This window comes from Phaethon aethereus (genome assembly GCF_964289735.1).
Source record: "Phaethon aethereus genome assembly, chromosome: 5".
NCBI lineage: Eukaryota > Metazoa > Chordata > Aves > Phaethontiformes > Phaethontidae > Phaethon > Phaethon aethereus.
Window position 1 is genome coordinate 69,025,834 of NC_138579.1, and position 25,081 is coordinate 69,050,914.

General features: G+C 42.4%; 1 protein-coding gene across 2 annotated transcripts in view; it reads right to left on the reverse strand.

Annotated features, from left to right (window-relative positions):
* Positions 1 to 2,149: 2,149 nt before the first annotated feature.
* The window catches only part of SHANK2 (SH3 and multiple ankyrin repeat domains 2), a gene marked incomplete at both ends in the record, with an annotated part of 313,032 nt that continues 290,100 nt past the window's right edge, over positions 2,150 to 25,081 (reverse strand). For both annotated transcript variants that reach the window (XM_082000563.1, XM_082000564.1), the window contains 4 exons: positions 2,150 to 2,723; positions 13,957 to 16,369; positions 17,465 to 17,597; positions 18,933 to 19,063. In XM_082000563.1, the coding sequence (XP_081856689.1) occupies positions 2,150 to 2,723; positions 13,957 to 16,369; positions 17,465 to 17,597; positions 18,933 to 19,063 (3,251 nt within the window). The remainder of the gene's footprint in view (positions 2,724 to 13,956; positions 16,370 to 17,464; positions 17,598 to 18,932; positions 19,064 to 25,081) is intronic.

A 25,081-nucleotide genomic window follows, 5' to 3' on the forward strand; every position in this document is an offset into this window, starting at 1 on the left:
GTTCCGTAAAGGGGGCAGGAAGCTAAATAAGTTGCTTTTTATGAGTATCCAATGCGTTGGTAACTATAACCACTTTTGAAGAAATATTCATCCTCCTTTGTAGAAGTTCTAGCAAAGATAGAAAATATAACACAGCTCTGCTGGTTCAGATGCATCCAAATGAGGTTGATTTTAAAAAGGTCAAGACTTTATAATTATTCCACAGAAATAGTAGTAAACCACAAAAGTTTTTTTTTTTTTTTCTTTTAAACTTTCTAGCACTGAAGTGGCACAAAGGCTGCCCAGTAGACCAGCCACTTATTTTCTTAAAATATTGTGCTTATAAACTATCTGTACAACTATTTAAACTTGCAGTAAAGAAAGATATTTAAAATGCTAAACTTTTATGTACTCATACTAGGGCTGTTGCAGACCTAATTAGACACTTGTTTGTGAGCAAAAATAATCACAATAAAAAAATTAGAGATAGGCTGGACCATATCAAGGACCATATCAAGGAAAGAAAGTTCAGGTACCTTGCAAGTTGTAAGAGAACCTGAAAGTATGGTAGGTAGGCAGTCTAGCCATCCACACACAATTTACCCACCTTGAACATCTTGAATATTATGTTAACAAAGACCTACAAAACTCACAGATATTAAGAGGTGTTAATTACAAGGGGAGTTCAAACATGCAGAGAGAGACTTGTTAACTTTAAAAAAAAAAGGAAAAAAAAGTCAGATTAACCAAATCTGTGTGTTTCCCCCTGCTGACTGAAGTCTCCCGGAAAGCTCCCGAGCTCCGTTTCCCCACCGCCCCGTCGATGCTCGGTTGCTGGCAGGGTGCACGCGCCTCTCCTGCGACCTCGCTAACAGCCGCGCAAAGAAAGCGCTGGCGGCCGACGGGCAGCGTCCAGCTCCCCCGGAGGTGCTCAGTCTGCTGTACCCCTCGGGAAGCCAGTACCTGTTTAACAGCGATAAAAATGAGAAACCGGATACCTACCCAATTCTCCTGGCCCTTGGAAACACACGCATTCTGAGACACTATACACCTCTTTCCATCTTGGCGTGGCCTTTTTACCTTTTTTGTCTTTTTAACAAGCTGAAACATTTCCATTTCTGCTAACAGGCTGAAATCCCTCTCTCACTTAAAACACTGGCAACCTTCCCACCGACTTCGACGGGAACATTCACCTATCTTTTTCTTCTTTCTTGGCCTGATGTTCAAAATAGCTAAGCACTTACCACTCGCTGAATTAAGCAGCGTCTCTCAGGGTTCAGCATATTTGAGTATCTGACCGTGAAGTCCAACAGATGCGTCTGTACATAACCCCAAATTTTTACTGGCTTGTAGAGTTCATATTGCGACTTAGCAGTAGGTTATAGCTGGTTGAAATCTGGGGGTCTCAGGTTCAAACTAGCTTCATTTTGTTGTACCTCTAAGTGTGCATTCCTCCTCAGTTTTTATGCAACGTCTGCATCGTCTTACAGGTCAAGTCAATGGAGCATGTATTGAACTTGTTCTGCCACCTTGGAAGAGTGCTAAGTATAACTGCAGAAATAAAGAAATACCAGGTAAAACAGAGCAAGGTTACCTTTGAACTAATTCCAGCAGAACAACCAGCTTCACTGCCAACAAATCAGAGCGCTAAACTAGTAAAAAACGGTAATATGAACTCCTGTACCTGTCTTAATACTGTGCCTCTGCTAGTAATAAAAATGGGTTTGAATGGTAGTGAAGCAATCCGTCCTCTTAAAATGAACTAAGGGTTGGGGAAGGAAGCCCGCTCGGAGACTGAATGCCAAGAAGAGAATACAGTGATTTTCAATAAAAAAATAAAATACTTGCAATTTTAAATTGAAAGAAAATGGTATGTGATGGTTCCAGCAGAAGGGCATTATCAAGAGATCATATTTTTGAAGTTAACAATTTTCTCTCTCTCATATCTCCCCACAACTTTGAAATAAAATGGCCCCACTCGTGTAACATATTTAGAATTATGTTTGGGCATGTAGCATACAGTCTGCATTACCTGAGTACCAGGAATTAAACTGTTTCCCCCGCCCCCCCAATTTTGCTGGCACTCGCAGACAGACAAGGCATTTGGGGTATTTCAGTACCAGCCCATCTCTAGTTATCAACAGAAGTTTGTGAGGCAAAATAGCTATTCTTATCTGTCCAGCAGCTGTTTCAAAGCTCTTTCTATGTTCATTCTGTGCCCAACTCTAGTCACTCCAAGGTCTATCAGATCTTCCTTTTGTAGATTTGGTAAATGAGTGCCATCTATTTCATTGTCCATAAATGTTTCTTTATGTTCACCTAAGTTTAGACTTTCCAACCAATCTGCCACATCTGGTTTAGTCCACAGGTGGACAGGCTTAGTTGTAAAAGGCTTATTTGAGATTGGCTGTTGTAATATTGAGGGAGAAGGAGACCTGCTGCGCCCTGTGGTCAAGCCAAATAAGTCCCCAGAGGGGGGCTGGCTGGGTAGGCTAAATACATCGGACAAAGTTGGAGAAGGAGATGAAGCTGAAGCAGAAGCAGTCAGAGGAGCAGGCATGATGTCTTTATTAATCTCTGTTGGTGAAACCACAGGGCTTGGAGCATGTCTTGCTCCTGAGGTCCTACTGTCATAGTCTGGGGACCTGCTCTGCAGTGTGATCGGCTGGCTGGTTCCAGGTCGGACAGTAAAAGTGATTGTTGTACTTCGTGTACCTGAGACAGTGCTCATGACTTCCGTGCTCCTGAAATTGTAAACAGACATGGGAAGTTAGATATATCAGCCACCAGCTGAAAGGTTCTCCATTTCGACACATGATAAACAAGGTTTTGGAATTCTTGAATATTTTCATTTTTTAATGAGCAGTATCAGGTTAAAAGTACTAAGACGGTATCATTAAATCTTTCCCATAGAACAATCATCAATGGTAAGCCATAGTTAAAAGCAAAACCTTTGCTCATGAGCAGTTAAAAAAACACCTTCCAGAGCACATTCTTCCTTTTTAAGGCTACACCAAATTAACTCATGGTTAAATGAGGAACACCCAAGTGGACTAACATCCGAGTGGGCACTTCCCCATGAAGTGCAATCAGGAGTTGATCTTGCTTTCATTGTATGGAGGGGTGGGATCCTTCATTTCAGTTTTAACCTACCAGTTTTACACACTGTTAGATAACATAGTTTATCATAGGAGTTCTGGAAAGTATTGGAAGCATATTATCAACTTGGATTTCGGATCTTTGTGCACCTACTCAGTGAATTTTAGGGTATGCTTATATTCCCATTCATTCATAGAACATGCTCCACAAGCTCCTCTTATTTCCCTTTCTGTTCAGCTGGTCTTTTCATGCTCTAAAAATGAAACAGTCCTTCTAAGGTTCATAAAAGGACTTCCGTGTCCAGTTCTATCTACACAGAAATTATACTTTCTCCATTTCACTACAAAACTTAAGGAGACAAAATTCTTGTTACTGTGCATGCCCAGAGGTGATGTAGTTGCGATCAAGTCACCGGCACCTATTTCCTGCCTAAAGGAAATTTCAGATTACGAACTAAACAGGCATGAAACTTGCCGAGAGGCTAGCTCTGATGCCGAGGCTGAGAGGGTGGGTGAAGGAACAGATGAGTCTGCTATTGGTTACAGAACAAATTTAGAAGCAGAAGATCCAGGTTCAGGTCTGCACATATCACAAAATGCTTAATTCTACAGCCCTTACTTCTCATGAGAAATCGCTGCCAGTCAGTGTGTGCACTTCAGGATCTTCCACTGAACCTTTGTGTGCCTGACGCTCCAGAGTTTTTCACTTTTAAAATACCCTGCCAACTAGGAAAACCTTCAGACAAGTAATTTCAGGTACTTCCAGACCAAGGGAAGGCTTTGTTTATCCTTGAAGCAATGCTACGGACTCCAGAGGATTATCTGGAGGATGCTGTAGTTAGATTTCTAACCCAGATCCTGACTGAAGCCCCCAGTATCTGAGTGCCAGATTGCCCCCAGGACTGACCCATCATGCCTGGGCAAAACTAAGATGGCTTGGGTGCATGTCAGATACAAATGCTTTCACCAATACTTCAGATTCACCGCTGTGGTGGGTTGACCCTGGCTGGACACCAGGTGCCCACCAACACCGCTCTGCCGCTCCGCCGCTCCCCTCCTCGGCTGGGCAGGGGGGAGAGAATCTAACGAAAGGCTCCGGGGTCGAGATAAGGGCAGGGAGAGATCACTCACCAATTACCGTCACGGGCAAAACAGACTCAGCTTGGGGAAATTAACTGAATTTATTACCAATCAAATCAGAGTAGGATAATGAGAACTAAAACCAAATCTTAAAACACCTTCCCCCCACCCCTCCCTTCTTCCCAGGCTTAACTTGGCTCCTGATTTTCTCTACCTTCTCCCTCCCAGCAGTGCAGGGGGATGGAGAATGGGGGTCAGGCTTGGTTCATCACACCTTGTCTCTGCCACTCCTTCCTCCTCAGGGGAGGACTCCTCACCCTCTGCTCTGCTCCAGCGTGGGGTCCCTCCCACGGGAGACAGTCCTCCACGGACTTCTCCAGCGTGAGTCTTTCCCACGGGCTGCAGTTCTTCACGAGCTGCTCCAGCCTGGGTCCCCCCACGGGTGCCGTCCTTCAGGAACAGGCTGCTCCAGCCCGGGTTCCCCCCACGGGTGCCGTCCTTCAGGAACAGGCTGCTCCAGCCTGGCCCCCGCGGGGTCCCAGGTCCTGCCAAGCAAACCTGCTCCAGCCGGGGCTCCTCTCTCTCCCCACGGGGCCACAGGCCCTGCCAGGAGCCTCGGCCAGCGGCAGGTCCGTCTCAGAGCCGCTGGTGCTGGCTCTGTCAGACACAGCTCCTCACAGAAGTGCCCCGGATACCAAAACCTTTCCACGCAAACCCAATACAACCACTGGGTAGCAAAGATCTTACCGAGCCAAAGAACGAACATGGCTCTGGAGCCCCCATATTTAAAGTACTGTTATGGAAGAAACCGCTGTCTCTTCTTAAGTCATAGCTTAAAGATTTTGTGTTCATTGCCACCAAATCAAGTACGAAAAATGATGCACACAGCAGAGGTCAAACCCCAGATCTGTTCTCTCTACGGTACGTCCCTCACCACTAGATCTGCTTTACAAATAAAAGGCCCTCTCCTGCCCTTCTGCCCCAGGTAGTCGTGAGACCTTTGCTCCTCGCTGCAGAGCACTGCGACTGCTGCCAAGCAGGGTGGAGCGCGGGGGGTGATCCCGTCCCGCTGGATCTGCTCCCCAGTGCAACGCAACTGCACTTCACTTAAAACGCAGTAGGTACAATACTTGTAGCACTTATGTCTCTGAAATTTAACAAAGAAAGGAAACACTTGGCAGCAAGGTTTTGAGTGTTTCCTGTGATTTGTTTGGAGCTTAATGGCTCTCATTGTCCTCCAGGACTGGAGCTAAGCATCCTTACACACAAAAAGTCTAAGGCAAGAAACTATTAAATTCTACTAAACAAGGGGAGCAAGTTATATCTACCGACTTGTAACTTAGCATTAGCAGTCTCACACACCTTAATAAGGCATGATATAATTTTAAATCAACAAAAAACCTGCTTGGAAAAAGGTTGGGATAATGCTGTCCTCGTGACTGCAAGAAGAGCAGGATGAGTTTTGTATAAATGTGTAACTGTCTCCCCACCTCTTTACCTGCAATTACCCTTTTACTTAACTTTCCTGTTTTGCAAATACTAGAAATTACAGTTTTGCATTCAGATCCATTGTGGCAATATCAAATGGATGATGAAAATCTATCTTCTATTATGCTAGGTGCTGAAAGATCACTTTACTTCTGTTACTTGATTGACAACTCCGGGCTCAGCGTACCTCTTCTGCTTTGTAATTCACTTTTGCTGCATCTTCTCTGGATTGTTCCTTTCATAGACTCCCTGCCCATCCTTAGGCAGGAAATCATTGTCACTGTTCCTTTAAAGAAGGGATATTAAGCCACTAAAGCAAAATCCCCAAAAGTAAACCGTGTGCTCTTATTTTTAAGTATTCCTTAGACTAGCGTTACCTAACCTTCTCACACCCACGGGCAGTAATACTGGGTGAGCAAAGCAATACGGGCAACGTTGTACGTTGCTTTCTGTCAGCCTGGATCAAAGTAATGGCTTCGCATGGCTACAAGCAATATTAAAAGATCTGTGGGCATCTTGCTTTTTTCAAGGCATAGGTTCAGGCCTACTGACTATTAAAATATACCTCTGGAACAATGATAAAATTTTTTATTTTAGCCAATCAATGAGGTTTCAATCCCAGCTCAGTTTAAAGCCACATCAGTACTCAAGCTTTTATAAATATTAACCTTTTTATGAGAAAGCTCAGAGCACTTTGTTAACGTTAACAGACTCAATCCTACAACTACACACCTTCTTCGAGAAAGTTATTAGTTCTACTGCATGCTTGGGAACGCAGGCAAGTCTGTGACTCAGTACATGTCCCCGCTGCTGCAACAGCAGTCCTGTTTAGGACGAGTTTTAACCACAGCAACCTGAGATCGCTGCTGCCTGCAAAATTATTCAGCAACCAGCAAGACTGAGTTTGTGCTTGGTTCCCAGCTGCCGTGCTTCAGCTGGCTCTGCTATCAGCTCCGCGGCCTTCGCCGCGCAGACACAGCCCTCGTGAAAGTCATGCAGGTCTGCCTGCCGAAGTCCACAGTTGCATTTCCAGACTTTCAGTTTGAAGTCTTTAATTCCAAGATTAATTTTTTCCTTTTCTTTTTCCCTTCTTTCACCTGCCACCTATCAACTCTAGCATGTCATGGAGACTGCTGTACTGTAATTTTAATCCAAGGAAAAAAACATGCATATTTATGTAACTCCTGTGCATCCTAAATTATAATTTATGACATCTCCAATACAATCTGTGATGCAGATACAGCCTTGTAACCATCATCTGTCTTGCATTTTACAGTTGATTGGTATCCTGGTCAATAAGGAGCAAGTGCATTCCAGCTGGAGAGCACGCATGTTTTTCTTGCATTGTGGATTTTCCAGATCTTTAATAAGAGCAACTTCTTTTGCCTTATTTGATCATCTGTTATACTAACTGTATTAAAACCATATTAAACCTGCCTAAACCCAAATTTCATTTTAAAAAGGTGAAAAGTCTGGTAATTATTTTAAATAAAATTTGCTCTATTAGAATCAGCATATGGTAATTTATGAACATTTGCTGCTGTAAGACTGCACTGATTGCAATGCCCATTATGTTGCCTCACATTAAAATCACAATATATAATTCCTATGTCACAACGATGTGGCATCCAAGTTTAAAAAGTTTTAAAAGCCATCAACACAGCTTGCAGGCAAGAAATTCTTTTAAATTTTAAATTAGATTTGCAGGATTCAAATTTACTGTTATCTTAATATCCAAAGAAAATCAGTGAAAGATGGCACGCTGCAACAGCTCCTAGGAGCCTCCCATTTAAAAAACCAAAAAACCAAAAAACCATTATGCTTTCATGGGAGCTGTTTCATCCTGCAACTTGACAAAAGACTTGCTGTTTCTGACAAAGCTCTTCCATCGTGTCAGAGAGAAAAATCTTAACAACCAAGAGAACCAATGAGTGAAAGGAGTCCCTATACACAGGTACTGCCAGAAATTAAGTTTTTACAGCTTTTTGAGAACACACAGACTCAAAACTTTGCCTTCATTTCTTATAATATTTTTACTTCATTTTTTGATTGTCAAAGGAAAATTGTATGGTAGGAAAGCAAGACAATAACTGTCTGTTTTGGGGAAAGATCAAGATGTGATGACTGGCAGGATACAGAGCTTCTTGTAATAGTGTTATTTGCGTGAGAAGAATTGAGAAATGGGCTTAGTGTCTGTTGCAGGTAACACTGTTCAGTCGGAGCGAACAATAATCATGAAGGTCTGTGGGAGTCTGTTCAAGAACAACAGCTCCCGTGCGAATGGCACCAGTGTCTGGAAACACGAGGGGCAGACGACCAGCAGTCGGCCCCAGCCCTCTCTCCTTGGAGAGCTGCAGGGAAGAAGGTCAAGGGAAGCTGGGAGGAGAAAAGGGGAAATCCCACTGCTTCCAAGGACAAAAGACTCCATGGTGCCGACTGCAGCAGACCTGGATTATTTTGAGAGCTCGCTTGTCTTTACTTTGACCCTTACATGGGTATGTAAAAATGCACTAATCATCTCTCCCCACCCCTCCACCCGCACCAAACACCCTCCAAAATTCCAAAAGAATTTGAGCATATTTGAAAAACCATGCCCCCTATTTAGGTGCTCAGACACAAGTTCAGGAATCTGGTCTTATGTGCTCATGTGACAAAAACATTTGCTCAATACTTTTCAGAGGAAAGTGGCTTTTACTTCGGTTTGAGACGATATCCTATTTCTGGTTTTAGAATGGCTACCATTTCTGGATTAGGATGATCTAATCCACATTGCACTTTGTAACAAAGTCAACACCAAAATCACTAAATGCAATAACAATGAGTGAGCATTAAAAAGAAGCAGAATGTACAACATCGAATACTCTATGCTCTATGGTCGTCACTTACTTCATGGCACTTCAGCATGACCCTCTTCTGACAACAGCAGTCATGAGAGCAAATAAAAATGACAAAATGGAATGACTGAAACACTGCAAAAATTACTGACAAAGCAAGCAATCCTGTGAAATTCGCTGACAAACGGTTAACGAAATGAAATGAACCTAATGGGACAGCAGTAAACTGAAAAATCAAGGCTTGAGAATTACCCCACAAGATACGTATTTCATCATCCGTGAAATCCAGACATCCTTTACAATAAACCAAATGTAGGATCAGTCCCCGTGCAGGACGTGCTACTAAGTTCAGTTCTGCCTTACCTGTTTGTGAAAAACCAGGAACTTTTCCAGATAGTCATTAAAAAAAATTCAGAGATGGAAGAAACCCCCGGCCCCCGGCAGTTTCACTTTTAAAACTCGCTATGCCAACACAATACAGGTTATTTTTCCTAGAGGACTTGATCCTACGTGATTAAGCATCCTTCATAACTCCCACGTTTATAATGAGCATTTCCCACTACCAGGAGTGACGCCCAAGCTGCCACAGAAGCCCCGGGGACATTGTGCAAACACAGCTGGAGAAACGTAAGCACCGCTTCAGCTAGAAATTGTTCCTCCCTACGGCAAAGCTATCGATCATTTTGCTACGGTGATGGTGGGGAGCAGCAGCGGCTGCCGTTCATTACTCCTTATTAGCACAGGGGAGCGGTGGTGGAAGGGGCTGTTTTCGCTGGGGGCTGTGTTTCTTCTCCTTGGCAGCCAGCGGGTCTATTCTGCGTTCGTCGCGCTGACATTACCCAGTGATCTCGCAGGCTTGCACTTCATGCCTACGTTGCTAAGCGACTGCCGGCTTCACAGGCAGCGCCAGCACTCCTCCCTCAACCTGACAAACACCCCTGCCCTAGTCTGCTCCCCATCGCTTTTATCGGCTCCATACAACAGCCGGTAGCCTCTCAAGCGAATTCATAGCACCGCGGTACGCCCAGCGCCCCGGCCGGTGCCGCTGTTGCACGTCCCAGCCGCCCCGCGCGCTGCCGGCGGAGCATCACCGCCACGCCGCGGGGCTCCCCCGGGCTGGGGCTTCCCCGCCCTGTCCCTGTGCAGAGCCCAATTCGGAAACGGGAATCGTGACCAGAGCTCATCGCTGGGGCTTTGGTTCTGGGTATCTGGGTCAAACGGAGCCCTGTAGCCAAACACCCTCCACCCTTCCCGTCAGGAAGGATGGGCAGAAATGGAGGACGTGACGGTGGGATGTTGTGGCCTGACTACATGGATAGACCAGACAAAAACCTCTACCACCAGGACCGATCTCCAAAATTTCATAAAGTAAATGATGGCCAAAATGGGGAGTGGGATTAACTCCGGTCTAGAACCTTCTGATCAAACCCTCTCATTACGCTTTTATTAGTACAAAGTAAACTAGCGTATCCTTCTGCTCCTTCCTCTTCTGCTTCCCCTACCAGTCTCCTCCTTCCCATCCCACGGCTGGTCACTGCCACTGAGAAGCAGATGGTTTCCAGTCAAACGTTTCCATTCTCTATTTAAAAATCTTGAAACTCGGTGTCTCCATAAGAACCACGGAAGACTATAAATACACCGTGTAAAATTATTGCTAAACCAATGTGCAGAGAAAAAAAGCAAGCCTAGGGTCATTTTTTAATGTAATAATTGAGAGAGAAATCTGCTCAGTGCTGTAGAACAACCTCTTCCTCATACTAATTTATCAAAAACATAGAGAGAAGATATTTTCATGGGTTTCTGTAGCAAGCCATTACCCAACTATCTACAATTCCATTAACTCCACGCTACCCTAACGGGGCAATGGCCATTTAGTGAACTACAATTGTATGTCTTCTGTCTGTGCAAAAGTAACTCCTAGTGATATTTAGGATTGCCATCTGGGCTATAACTTCACGTATGTCCCCACGAGCAGATATATAATTTCATTAGGCTGCTAGTGCTGTGAACATAACCCAAGCGAGCCTGTGAACAATGTTCCTATTTATAACACTTCCCAATACTTCTCTTTGGCTGAAGGATATGAACCGACGTACTCATTTTTTTATAATTTTACCTTTAGCAGAGCTAACGAGTTGGTCTTTAATTCAGCAGAATCCCTGCTTTCTGTGAGCTAAAATTCCTTGCTGTCTTTCTCATACTAACACCTCGCAGAAAAGGGCTACAAGCTCTACAGTTCGTTGTCCTAGGCTTTACAGTATTAGAAAAAAATCAAAAAACTCTAAGAATTTTGGCTTTAAAATTTAAATATTAGCTTTAATACTTGGAATTTTAGCAAGACGGTATTCCTTGGTCATAATATTTGACAGCTTTGTAAAAAAATGTGTCAGTCGTGCAATTGGGCTAGAAAGGCTGTAATTTATTTAAATTTTTAAAAGATAAGGCAGGAGTAAAAGCACTAAGAAAAATGCCTTTGTCTGGGAAGCATTTATCATGCATCCATCGCTTTTATGCATGCACCTTTGAGAACAGAACTGAAATTTAAGGCAGACAGTTCAAGGCATAAACGTACACAGCACAACAAAAAGAAAGCGGAGCATTTTCTCCACTGTGATGAATTTTGCTATTAGCCTTTTGCTCCCTCTTTCACACCCTTTATCAAGCTCAGAAATCAATCCGCTCTCATCTGCCCCCAGAACACGGAGCCAGTTAAGCTCAGAGAGAGGGGAAGGTGCCAGCCTTGCGCCAGGCACAGTCGGCAACGGGGACGGGCGCAGCCAGGCAGACACCACCAAACAAACCAAGGTGTACAAGCAGGACTTCTGAATCTGCAAGTGACCTTCTCCGTTTGTATCTCTCTACCTCACTCTTGTTAAGGTGACACGGAACTGCAGCACCTTTTGAAACATACTTTTACTATCTGTAGATAGTTGGATCTCTTCTCCCGCCTCTGATTTATTACTTAGCTTAAAAAAGAAATCCTGAGTAACCTTTTCTGATCATTTTTAGTATCTCCAATTCACTTAATTTTCCGGAGCTCAATTAAAAAATAATGTAATCACATCAGTTTTGAACACAGGATGAAACAAAATACAACCCTCTTACCTTCCATTCCCACCGGGAACTGTGTGGAGGTGTCATTTTCTTCCACACTCAAATGGCAGAGTTTTGCTGCTCTATGCCACTGTCAACCTTTCTTATTTATTACCTCAAAGGTCTTTCGGTATTGTTATATCCCAAGATTCTCTCTCTAGTTTGCACAGACAGAACGCCCGTTTGGGTTTACTTTTCAGGAAAGAAGTAGGATTTCAGCCACCTTGAAATAATGTTTTGTGTGGTTTTGTTTCCACTTGAGTCCCTGCATTCCATAATGAAGACTATGTAATTTGCCAGAGCTGAGCTAGAAGAATCAAAAAAGCTAAGGGACAGAAAAGCAACATAACTTCTAACACTGTCCAAGTCAGATCTTTCTCTAAAATGTAACATATATGGAATTGCTCTTGCTTACATGATGGTTTACTTTCCTCCAATGAAGTGATACAGTAGTTTTTCAGCTTTTTCCCAGCCTTTATACCTGTTTAAATGTTTTTTCACAAAAAAGATGTATCTCTATTTGCTTCTACTTTTCATTTTCCTCTCAGAAATGCAGTACTTTACTTTGACATATTTACAGTACATTGTAGTTGCTAGTCTCAGTTATTTTCTAATAAAACAGGGATGCTAAAGATCTCTACTGTAACCTGGAAATAACTATCAGTTTAAATATAAAAGATGATAAATAATATTATACATACAAAGCTAGAGGCAACACGTTCACGTCGCTTAACAAGAAAGATGATCAAGCTCTAGTAAAAATAGTATTCTTGAATACATAAGAAAAATAATATGAAATGAAACTGTCAAGAGTCATCTGCAAGACAACTTATGTAAATTCAAGCTTAGTGCAAGTATTGATTTTATGTTATGCTTGCCTGAGGTATTCTCAAATGTATAGTGTTCAGTTGCTGTGCTAACTTTGTTTAAAGACTGTCTTCATCAGGCAGCCAGTATATGATGTTTTTCTTGTACAGTTTTCATCGTATTTTTCTCCATGTATTAAGGCTTTTCCTGTATAGACAACTCAATTTCCACTCCATTTAGTCAAGTGCCACTGACAGCAATTCCAGAATTTGAGTGGGTTTTTTCCATCTCTTAATTCGAAAAACTGTATATCCTCCGTACCACCCTGTCACCAGTTTGATGCCTTGCACCTTGCAGGAAATAACGTAACTACTTGACTCTGAGACTTTTGATCACACCGTTTTCTGAATGAGCAATCATTTGCAACTAATAAACAGAGCCACCCTTCCCCTAAAACCAAATTACCTTTACGCATGCAAAGAACGGTAGCTTTTCAAAGGCTGAGTTAGTTATCATCCAGCAGAATAATTCCAATAACATTTACTTAGACGGTATCCTTTTTTAAAAACAAAGTCAGCACTGCATTTCTGCAAAAAATGCATTTCTATAGAGCAGTCTGGGCCAAACTATATGCAATTCCTCAGTAAAAGGTACATTTAACTGCTGTGTGTAAGGCCAAACCATCTACACTACAAAAAGAAACACCTCAGGCTCTCAATAAAACTAACAAAATCACCTTTTTTTTTTGTAAGTGTGAATTTCATTATTTTATATCCGTATTCCACAGAAATGTGACCACGCAATTACTTGTACCCAATGGTTACCCAATGGTGTCTGACTACTGTAAGTTACTTATCACTTAAATACCTTTCGCAAACCACTTATATGCAAATGTTTTGCACTGCCAGGGATGCTGCTGTTGGGAGAAATGAGCCACATCCTTGAACCTGTAAACATCAGAGACTATTCACTAACAAGTGTGTGCAATAGAAAGTAAGAACTTAAATCCCATAATACTAAGCGGTAGAGATGCGAAATTAACTTTTTAGTAACAATGTGAATAGTGCAAACTGATTTCAATGAGTGATTTTCTGGGATAGCTTTATACTTCATAATAAAGTAGATTATGAGAGGTTTCAGCATGACTCAAAGGACATCACACAGTGAATATGAAGTTAGCCTAGGCAAAAACACATTTTTACCTGTTTGAAGCCAAAATAAGTTATGGGACTGAAGAAAAAATTAAATTAGCACCAAATTTTAAAAGAAGAAAATAGTACTTAAAAATACATCTAAGTAACTCATGTCAAAACAACTGAAAGGTTTGTGGAAACTGTCTTAAGTTGGAGAAGATTGAGAAAGAACCTATGCTATGGTGTAGACTACAGAAATGTTGACAACGTAGGATATTCTTTCCCTCTGTAAAGCTGTTTGTCATACACTATTCATTAAGCAAATACGTACAATTGAGAGTACCTTCTTCTTTAAGTCTATGTGATTTACAGGGGAAGTTAGTGAAGGGATGGAAAAAAAAAATCAAGCCTTTATTAGAAAATTTTTTGGTTAATTACATTTACCTTGTACTGAGGCTTGCAGTTTTTGTTCCAGTAGGTGACTCCAATCCTTCTGCTGGCTTTGAGGATTTCTCTCTGTTCATTTGCTGGAGTATTGAGTTCAATTCACTAATAACATTAGCCTTTGGGCCTGAGAGAATTGGGCTTTTCACCTCCGTCATGTCACCCCATAGCTTAGATGTCCTTTGGGGAACAACTTTAGCCATATTGGGCTGTGCACTGATCGGAGGTGGGGGCGGAGCGGGAGGAGGAATAACAAAGCTGTCTACAGTTTCTTCAATTAGCGCGTCCTTGTAAAGTGCATTGCTTTTGTTGATTATGGGCTTCATTTTTGGCTTAGGAGGTACTGGGGGTTTGTCCACCAGAAATGTTTGCCCATCTGCATAGACTGTACAAGTATCCACGTTCTCACCCCCTTCTGAGGATAAGGTAGAGATGCTGGACACCGTTGAGATAGTGCTGGTTGTCTCTAAGTGATGGTCACTACTACTTCGACTGTCTACCTCCTCAATCCCAGAGTCAGTGACGTTATCAAAGCTGTCAGGGGGTGGCAGAAAGGAGGCAGGCAAACAGTTTGAAAGATCCACTTGCTTTTTGCTGTCTAAGGAATTTGTTGACTGGCTGGGGGCAAATGGCGCGGGTGAAGGCGTGCCATTTTTCCTTTGCTTAATCAAGTCTGTTAGAGCTGAACCGGGAGCTGCGCGGTCGTCGGGGATATCAAAGCTGTTGGCGAACTCTAAGGGGGGTGGTAGTGGCTCAGTAAAAATAAACTCTTCATCGATATCAACTGATGCTAAGGGTGGCGGAGGGATGCGGAACGGCAAGATGACAGGGTCGTCAACAGAGCTCGCTGCTACAATGGTTTTGCAGGGAGATGCCGGTGGCTCAGGCGCAGCAGGCACGTTCAGCTCACTTTCTGCTTCCTCACTCCCCTCTGGCCTCTCTGGCAGGGAGTTTTCAGGGTTCGGTTCCATTTCAGCTCTCTTTTCTTCTTCATCTTCGGGTGTATCATCTGGCTTTGCTGTGTCCACAGTATGAACCATTAACAAGCCAGCTGACTTTTGCTGCGAAGTATCCACAATGTTTATCAACATGTTTTTCTTCTCCTCAGCTTTCTTTTCTTTCCCTGCATCTGTTTCATACTTGTTCTCGGTCTCCTGCCGTCTCAGTGGGCCACGAGTATTTTGCCTAGCGACAGTAGCAGTAACAGGAAAAGTCATTTCAATATTGGGTCTCAGCTTTGTATCGATGTAAAGCGGTTTATTAAGGTCAGCTTTAACAGCGTCTCCTTTGCCTGGAATCTGCTGTGTTTGCTCTTTCATGGCTCTGTCCCTGGCAGAGAGAGCGAGGGCTAGCGGTGAGTTTGGGTCTAATAGCTTTCCTGTGACCGGGTGAACGTAATTATCTGAGCTGGATCCATTCGTGGACTTAGCTGCCACTGTACTGTTTTCAGTACCTTTCGTTTTGGACGAAGCATTTAATGTCCTTGAATCAGTTTGATTGCTGGGTTCACTGCTATTAAAAAGATTTTCGGGATCTCTAGGTGCGGGAATTGGAGATGGTGACATAAGCTGTCTAAAACCATCTTCACTACTAAACATTGCTTCATCGGTGAATTTAGATTGCCTCATACGTGGTGTTGGTGGTGTTAGTCCAACATCCTCATCTCCTAGGTCTGTGGAAAGGAAGGCTGGAGAATTCCGTCTTGCTTCCAGCCTCTTTTCCCTGTCTCTCACTGCTCCAGCAATGGCTGCTGCAAACGGACTGCTGACACCCAAGCTATCATCAGGTCGGAGCTGCCCAGGTTGCTCTGAAGACTGAGGATCGATTTCCATGCTGCTTCCTTGGCTGCTTTTCCCACTGCTGCTGGTGGACGGCTCTTTCACAATAATTGTTGGGATTGGAATAGAGCAGGTCTTTTCTGGACTATCTTCAACATTGGATTGTTTTACCAGCATCCCCTTCCGCCTCGCCGGCTTGGCTGGCACATAAACTGCTTTGCTTGCAATCTTCCCAACCTCAGAATATGGGTTTTCTGGCATCTGACCCCTCTTGTTCCTGAAATTTGCCTGAGATGCAGCACTCCGACTGTACAGGTCTTCAGAGTCCAGAGAGTATCGGTCCAGTTCTCGTCTGTAATAGATCCCTTTGTCCCTTATCATTGTTCCCACATTCTCAGGCCTAATCAAAGAAATTTTTGAACCTGAATTCTGATTAAATGGAGGTTTAATAGTTCCATAGCTCCTTGATGTTGGGGATTTAGGAGAGTTGTACAGAGAGGGAGAAGGTGGTGGTGGTGAAGGAGGTAAGGACTGTGGTGGTGGTGGGATATCTTCAGAGGTGTCAGGCATTGAAAGACTTCTGGTAAACTTCAGCATAGGAGGAGCCAAAAACTGCCGTTCTTCCTCTGTTATTCCTAAAAATCAGAAAGTACATTTAAAACACTGTCTTCCGCTGGGATTCCTCATAATTGTGTCATTTCTGTATCCAACCTAAAATGGCAGGGTGCATTTCACATGACATGAGGCATATGCAAAATGATGAAAGAGGTCTTTTGGTTGATTCCTACCATAAGCATTCTTTCTTGTTGAACTTCCAGAGACCCAGATGCCAGAATTAAAAAGGATGCAACAGAATTTTAATTAAACTGATCATTGATGTGTAGGCAAATGTTTTGCTTTTATGTATCATCAAGGTAGCTGTAGAGAAGCACATTTTCTTTGAAAATTATTGAACAGGGAAGTCATTCTTTGCAGAAGAGTAGCTTATGCCTTGCTCTAGCACTCTATAAATTCATATAATAATACAACTTAGAAACCTAATGAATTTTTAAGACACATTTGAAACTTAGCAAACGGCCTGTGAAGATTCTATTGGGGAAAAAAACCATAATGTTTCCTTTAAGAAGATGACATTATATTATTACAAATACAGTTTTTAACATAAACAAACGGGATAATATTGGGATAATTTAGATGCAAATTCTACATTAGTATAATGCGTTTCTAAATTGATAAATACCACTACTAAGATTACTACCAAGAACAAAGCAAGCCCAAATTTGGTCTGCTCTTTTTTTCTCTTTTGTAAAATCATCTATTGTCATAATTTGGAATGAAAAAGAGGTGAATTTTATTCCATTTGATCAATAGGGATTCTTTTGTAAACTACACAGCATTGCCTCAATAACAAAGAACAAAGGAATAACATTTTGCCCTAGGTAATGCATTGCAAAGGTCTTGTACTGATCTTCTTTTTTTCCTTCTCACTGCCTTTCCTTGTTAGAGGGAACATTCTAAAGAAAGGAATTAAATTGTAATTCCATAATACTTGCCTACTGCCATCAAAGCAGAATGTGCAAATTACATCATCTTACACACAGACTTCTTTTCTCATGATCTTGCCTTATATAAAAATTAAACAGTCATTCACTGAGGTAGAGGTGCTGGAGAAATATACTTTAAGAAAGAAGCAAAGTTACTAAAAGTACATGATTAATGTACAGGCAAACGATACATGAGAAGCATTTTACCTATAGATTTTTGTCTTCTCATTGTACCCCGAGGTATACCCAGAAAAGGACCTTGAGGACTCCCTGGTACAGTGGGCGTCATCACAGCAATGCTCTGTCTCTCATACATGGACTACAAAAAAGCAAACAAAAAACCCCACAAGCGTTAAAGCATGCAAGTTTTTCTCTCACATGTAAATAACCCTTCTGTCATATCTGGTAATCCACTACCCCTTTTACTTAGAATTCTTATGAAAAATAACAAATTTGATATTATTTTGAGGAGGAGGTGAAGAGAAAGGGAAGTCTGGGCTTTATTTACATGTTCATAAAATGACAACAGGTGTAAGTGGAGTTAGTTGAAATTATTTACAAGGCAATATGTTACGTTTCCAGCACATTTTGTGTGCTGTAAGAAAAATGGAGCATGATTGTTTCATTCACTTCCAAAAAGCTAGCCACACACTGCATAGGTATTAACGTTCACTCTGCACCAAGCTGTATGCTGTCTTCGCTTCTTAAGAACAGACCTGTTCTTGGAGTCTTGCACAGACTCAAGGTGTCTTGCACAAGCTTACACTGGCAGTCAGCATCTCAGCTAGGAACCGAGGAACACCACCCGAGTCCCAATGCACTCAACCGTCCCTCTTTCCTATAGGTCATCACAAAATTAATTGTTTTCTGCCTTTTAGAATAGCCTTAATTTCCTTCCATCCCAAGCTGCTGAGAACAGCAGAGTGCTCATTGTATCACGACTGATGGTTTTTCCGAGGGGTGGGTAGTGGAAAAATACATCTAAAATGCAATAAAACCAGTTATTTTTTCATATGCAAAGTTCTGTAAGAGCAAATTCTGCAACTGAGTAATCCAATTTCAGAGTTCTGGAGTTTAAATTTTTAATATGTGCTATAGTATTAATGTCAATTCTTCCCTTACAAATCATTATGTATTATTTAATGAAAATATTATATATGCCATTAGGAATAATAAAAACGTGCAGCAGGAGAAATCTTCACATTAGTGGAAATTGTGTGGCTGCATTAACTCTGGTGCTGAAACTGAACTAACATACCTTGACTTTCAGCAAAGTTTTTTAGCTTGGGTTTAGTGTTGTACTGACACCTTCAAGTTCAGAACTTACTGGTGTCTCACCAGCTCAGGTTACCGGCAGAACAAGTTCACATCTGTTTGAATAACACTGAGGTAGCAATGTTGATGTGACGGTCTCAGAATAAATGTAAGGATATAATGAGAAAAGTTTTATAGGGGTACGTAGAGTCTGCTGTTAAAAAACTACTGTTAGAAATGCAGACTAGACCATGTCTTAAAGTTACAAGATAGTAACAGTCAAATGAGTGTATAAAGCAATGTTTGCAAATTCATTTCTGTTGTATGCCTCGCATGCTGCCGAAAGACCCCCTCCAATCAGTTTCAGAAATGAAAGCAGTACTTCAGAGCTATCACTCACATTCATATCTGTAGCTGAGGGAAAACATCTACTAGAAGGCCGCTGTTTAATAGTTGCCACTCTTGAGTCCACAGTTGCATTGTCTGCAATTCTTGATGGCTTGGAAACTGGTACTATTTCATCCACTTTATCTGTAATATAAAAGTATTCAGTAAAATAAGTATCATTTGTCCAAAACCTGAAAATTTAAGTATTGCAAGGTCAAAGGAAGAGATTTACTTTTCAAAAAAATGCAAAGAAAAAGTTTTTTTGGCATTTTAACAAGGCAACGCTTGAGCATCATAAGTCGTGCAAGCCGAGCACTTTTTATTGCTGCTACATAACATGCATGCTTTAGTTTTAAGCCTGCATGCATTTAATGTTTACTTAGTGTGACTCGAAAAACAATCCTCTTCTTCAAACCTTCAAAATGTGAAGGGAGAATATCTATATAGAAATGGAAAGAAGACCTTTAGAAATAATGAATCTGTACAGCACTGTTTCAAATAAGAGATAAGCAGACTGTACTTAGTCATCAGACGTTCAGTGATATTTTGGACAATAACAAGTACTCCAGAAGTGCTCTTTTATGCCTCTTCTTCTTAAGTAATCGCATCCTAATTTATTCACACTCTTGGATTATTAGATTAGCATTAGTAACTGCATCATTTGTTTAAATTAAACTTTTATATGTATTTTACATTTTAATAACTGGACAATCTGGGAATGTATTTAGTTGTGGCCAGAAACAGACCAAATAATAGGCAAAGTCCAAATCTGAATGAGAACGTCAACATTTGGATTTGGAATTCTGATCTACCATATGACGTGATGATAAATATAGGGAAAACTTTAATCAAGATCTTCCGAAACTCAGAGTGTTAGTTTTAGCTCCATCTCCAACTTTGGTCACAAACCAGGTTCATCAGCATTTAATATGTAACATTACTGCCTCAGACTGAAGACCTCAAAATACCATATAATCAACTAATTATAGCCTGACAGCTGCTTTATTGACACTTCTACTACTACGACACTAAGGCACGGAGAAAATAAATGACTAGCCTAAGCCAGCAGAATAGTTAGATTTTTGAATCTGTACTGGAATCCAAACTTGAATCGTACCAACAGGTTTCCTTACTGCACCTTCCATTGCATTTGCTTTCCTGTATCGTGTTAATTTAGTGTCTTATCCTTGGAAGTTTCACCAAAGTAAGGATTAGTTATATAGCCTGGCTCCTAGGCTTCCACAATATGTCAGAGCAATGTTACTTTCCAGCAATTAGATCCCAAATGATTGATTATTTGCTTCAGCAAACAAGGGTAGCTACTTCATTAGGATACTATAGAGAAAAAACCCAGTTTTTTGGTGGTCTAGAGATGGTGTTACTATGCCAAGTATCAGATTTAGGGATTTAAGTTTTACCTCTCACTGGAGAACAGCACACTCAGGGCCCTGGATATGGATATGGATGGGAATAAGGCAGGAGGAAAAGAGCTTTTGATCCCTCTAAACAGTAGATCTGGCTGATGCAAGGATATTTTAAAAGGGAGAAGAAGAGAGGGAAGAACTTTTAGCCTTCTGGTTAGGAAGAAGGTTGTCCTAGAAGTGGATATTTCAGTGTCACAGAGGGTCAGGGAGCAGGCAGGAAAGGAAAGGAAAGGTTGAGCAGAACCAGTAAGCTGAACACTGTTGAAAACTGTCTCACAAGAGTAGTGTTGCTGTTTCTTTTCAATTGAAGTTAGCATTCAATTCTTTTCATTGGTCTGCTTTATTTTTGTATGTTTTAAATCATCCAGTGGAAGGAGAAAAGGAAAAAAGTTCTTAAAATCATCACATGTATTCAAAAATAAAACAAACTTCAAGTCACATTTCATAAGACTTTGTAATACAAACTGTGAACTTCTGAAAGAAAAATATCTGCACTTCTGCTCAGCAAAAGGCATCAGAAAGCAATGGTGTAACCTTCAACATTTGACCTATACAACAAAAATATGGCTAGACTGTAGAATCGTACTCGGGGGATCTATCACCAAGAGCTTCAAGTGGGCAGAGATTTCCTGTTACGTCTCTCCCACCCTTTTTATCATCCCAGAAGCCGTACAGCTGGTCTTTGGGATACAGAAAGAAAGAAGTTTTGGCAACTGAAGCACTGGGTACTCAAAATCTGTAAATAAGAAATATAAATATACCACGTAAGAACTGATCCCCTTTATTTTGAACAGACACATGTAACCATATACCCATTCAGACAACAAAAAGCTACAGGGAAAGAGTGATGAGGCTATGACAGACACTTGAAAAGCATGAAAATATTTGTTTGGGGATGAAACATACATACCCTCCAACTGCACTGATTTTGCTAGACAATACTGGAAGTCAGATCCTAATTTTGGATCTGACCAAAATATCAGTTGGTACCAATTCATAATACCATCTACTATTTCCAGTTGGAAAAAACTTTGCTGTGTGTGAGTTTATGGCAGGTTTCTTGTCTGTAGATAGGTTCTCAGTCCTTCTCACCCTCTAGCTGCTCCCACTGAAGAGGTGCTTCATGCCTTGCCAAGGCTAGCTCAAGCACTTAGAAATGGGAGAGCAGGTTAAAGCTTAAGCTGCTTTGCAGGGAACTCTTTAGGGATTCCTTGCATTACTATTTCCAATGGCAGCACTGCCATGTTTGCGCAGCTTCTTCTTTTGCTCTACTGCCTTTAATCAGAAAGCAAAGGTAGAGTGGACGTTGTCATTTTAAAACTTCAACAAAAAATGTGAAGCTACAGAAGCAGCCAGCGTGTGGAAGGAGATTTATTCTGAATGGCAGCAGCTACATGGCGGGTCCTGCAGAATACGTCAAATTATTAGCATCTGGCCGCGACTGCACCACACTTTTGAAGTGAAAGCACTATATAAAATAAAAACATTCTCACTGTATTATCAAACGTGCTAATTAGGCCAAGAAAATTAACGGGCTGAATTGTACTTAGCTTCATTCAAACTCATCCCAAAGCAGTAAGATGTAAGCGTATTGGGACAAACTTTCACTTGCCTTTGCCTTTAACTAGGCTGTTCATATCCCCAGCACCAGCGTGCAAACCATGTATGCACCAGAAACACATGTTCAAAAGGCCGCACATACTGGAATAATTTGTCAGGCTTACTAATTGGCTTCTCTCCCAACCTCCTTGTGATCTTAAATACTCTGCAGCATGCATTTCTTGTACCAATGAGAGGGGAATCTTACAAGCTTGTGTTGGAAATTCTCTGAGGATACCTTTACAAACAGTTTTAACAAGAGAGAGATAAAAAAGCCACAGAATGGGTGCAAAAATGTGCACCCGATGTAGAGGTGTGCCGACAGCGTGGCCAAAGAAACACGCCTCCAACGGTAGTCTTAAAAGGAACGCAGCTGGATGCAGGCGGAAGGGAAGAAATATTCTGTAGTGGAAAGAGCCTACATTGGAGGTTGGCCATGGCAGCTGCCTTTCCTCGTTAAACCGGTCATTTAGCAAAGTACAGCCACAAGCACACACGCACGCACACTTATAAGGGAGCAATTTGTGGCTGACCGATTTGTAGAACAACAAAATACGATCTGCTTTGTTTTGAATAACTTCAGTCTCGCAGCAAGACAGGGAAGAAGAGTCTATGGCTCACTGGGCAGAGAGCACAGCTCAGTTGTAATCATCGAAGAGGATTTTTAGGCCTACAATTATTCTCTAGTATATGCCAGAGGAGGAGTTCACCACTGCTTTGCCATATAAACTCTTCTGAACTTTTACGAGAAGTTACAACGGCACGTTGAGAGTCAAACACAGGAGCCATGCTACACCTGTGATAACTAGTTACCACCGCTCAAGGGGCTCCTGGTAACAGCATCCTTTCAGAGAACTGTCAGGGACACCACATGTATAAGCCAGTCTGATGCCTCTGCATGCATATAGCAATTTGAGTGCCACTATATTAAATTCCCCCGAGAGAGGCAGCACCAACAGATACAAAATAATTTATTGCAAAGTGCATTTCCATCTGCCCTGTGGGTTACAAACTGCACCCATGCCCTGCTCAGGGTGCCAGCCCTCAGGAAATTAGATGGCCTAAAGGCACAGAAAGTAGTTGCATTTTATCAACAGGTAGGTCATTTCTGATGAAAAGCTCTTAATCACAGACATAGTAGCACAGTACCCAACAGCGTGTCATGACTTTTACATTCTCAAGAGCTCTGGCTGCTAGGCAAGTTGCTTTTTTTTTTTTTTCTTTTTCTTAAATAATTAATATCTGTGATAATTACAGGGGACAGACTTCTCCTAATAGATTTGTTGCAGGAGAGGGCTCTTATCCCCGTAGAACACATTGCTTAGTGACTCCTGTTTCAAATCCCCAGACTCTCTCAGAGGAAAAATTATAATGCTGCCCATCAAACCACCAGATCCATCATAAAAGGAACTTTGAAAATGAGAGTCAGCTGCCGAGATAGATCTGGTGGCACATCACTATACAGGCCCCAAAAGATAAATATGAGGTATGATCCTGGCAACATTACTTATTGTACGACATAGCCAAGACATGTGGATTAGCTCCACCGAGGGTCTTAGAAAGTGAGCTTGTCAGACCCACAGAGGATAAGAATGATCATGATCCGGTACAGGCTAACCCCAACACCTCAGGCTGGCATGCCAGAAACACCAGGCAAAGACTGATAGAACACAGTTTTGGAGGCGAGTATTGCCAAGACCTGCATACTTACCACCAAGTCCAGAATGCTTGCTCAGAGGGGGTGGGATAATGGAGAAAGAAAACTCAAAAAACAGCTGCCTCAAGAAATGACTTGTATTTGTAAGAAAAGCAATGAATGCCTAGCACAGAGTAAAAAAATGCTCGTATGAAGTTAGTGAAAGAACAGAGGCAAATGTTCTTCAAATACCAGCAGCACACATCGTTAACAGTGCAAATATAAACTACAAAATGTTGGACTAATCTAGTCAGCCAGAATACAATGTTAGCCAATGTAGGAAATGGTTGGATTCTGCCACTGATGGCCTTATGGCTAAGAATTAAAAGGACAGGCACATTAAAAAAACCCCTAAAAATCCTATGGTGTGGTTACTTTTTCTTCCCTCCCCCTTTCGCCTGGCGTGTAGGCATGGGCAACGAGGCCCTCTCAGTTATGGCTCTCTGCAGCCGGCCACTGCGACAAGGCAGCGTGGCCTGCGGTGGTTCTCGAGAGTCGCTCGTCCCTTCGGCCCCTGGTAAGCACACAGTGGAGGATGCCACTGCGTCCTCACCAGTCCATGTCGAGGCACAGGTTAACTCGACATGAGGGGTGGCTCTTTGGGAGATGCGTGTTTCAAGGACCTGCGTCCTTGGCTGCTTGAGGAAAGCTAAAATCTCTGACAGGTAGTTATGGATGGCTCTTGTGGAGGTAGCCACAATGCCCAGCTGCAGCTCCATACGGCCCATGGACTGTGACATGAGACCCATGGACTGTGCATGCTCCCTCTTGATATTTTCCAGCAGTTGCACAATCCTACTGTTGGTTTCCATCAACAGCTTCTCTCCCTCTGTTAGCTGGGGCTGCCCTCTCCAACCCCGATCCCTAGGGACAGGCTCAACACCACGGTGCTCCTCATTCATTTCATCATTTCCCTCCTCCTCCTCAGGAGAGTCACTTTCAAACTGAGGAGTCCTACTGAGTGACTGATCCCCGGGAGACTGTATGTCCATGGTACACTCCGGAGTCCGCGCTGGCGTTTGAAATCCCTCAAAATCCTCCCCAACGTTGCTGTGCGTTTCAGATGAGGACAACGGCCACTGCCAGCTCTCTGTGGTCCTGGCTGGCGAGTCTTCGTCAGAGGCAGGCACCGAGGATTCCTGTTCTTCAGCCGGCGTGGACGGCGAGCTCCCTCGGTGACGGCCGGCTTGCCCCGAGGATCCAGGAACCTCCCCATCTTGTTCCCCAGTGACATCTGGCAATCAAATAGAGGAGCAACAACCACTGTATCTGAGGCCAGGCAGATGGAGGTATCTACATGCATTGGACAACACATAGAAAGAAGCCAGTTGGGAAGGCAGAGTGTATGTGTTTGGGCAAACGGAAGGGCGGACTAAAGTTTAGTGACTGCATTGGGCACGTGGCAGTTGACATTATTAATCGCTTTTGGTATAAATGCACACT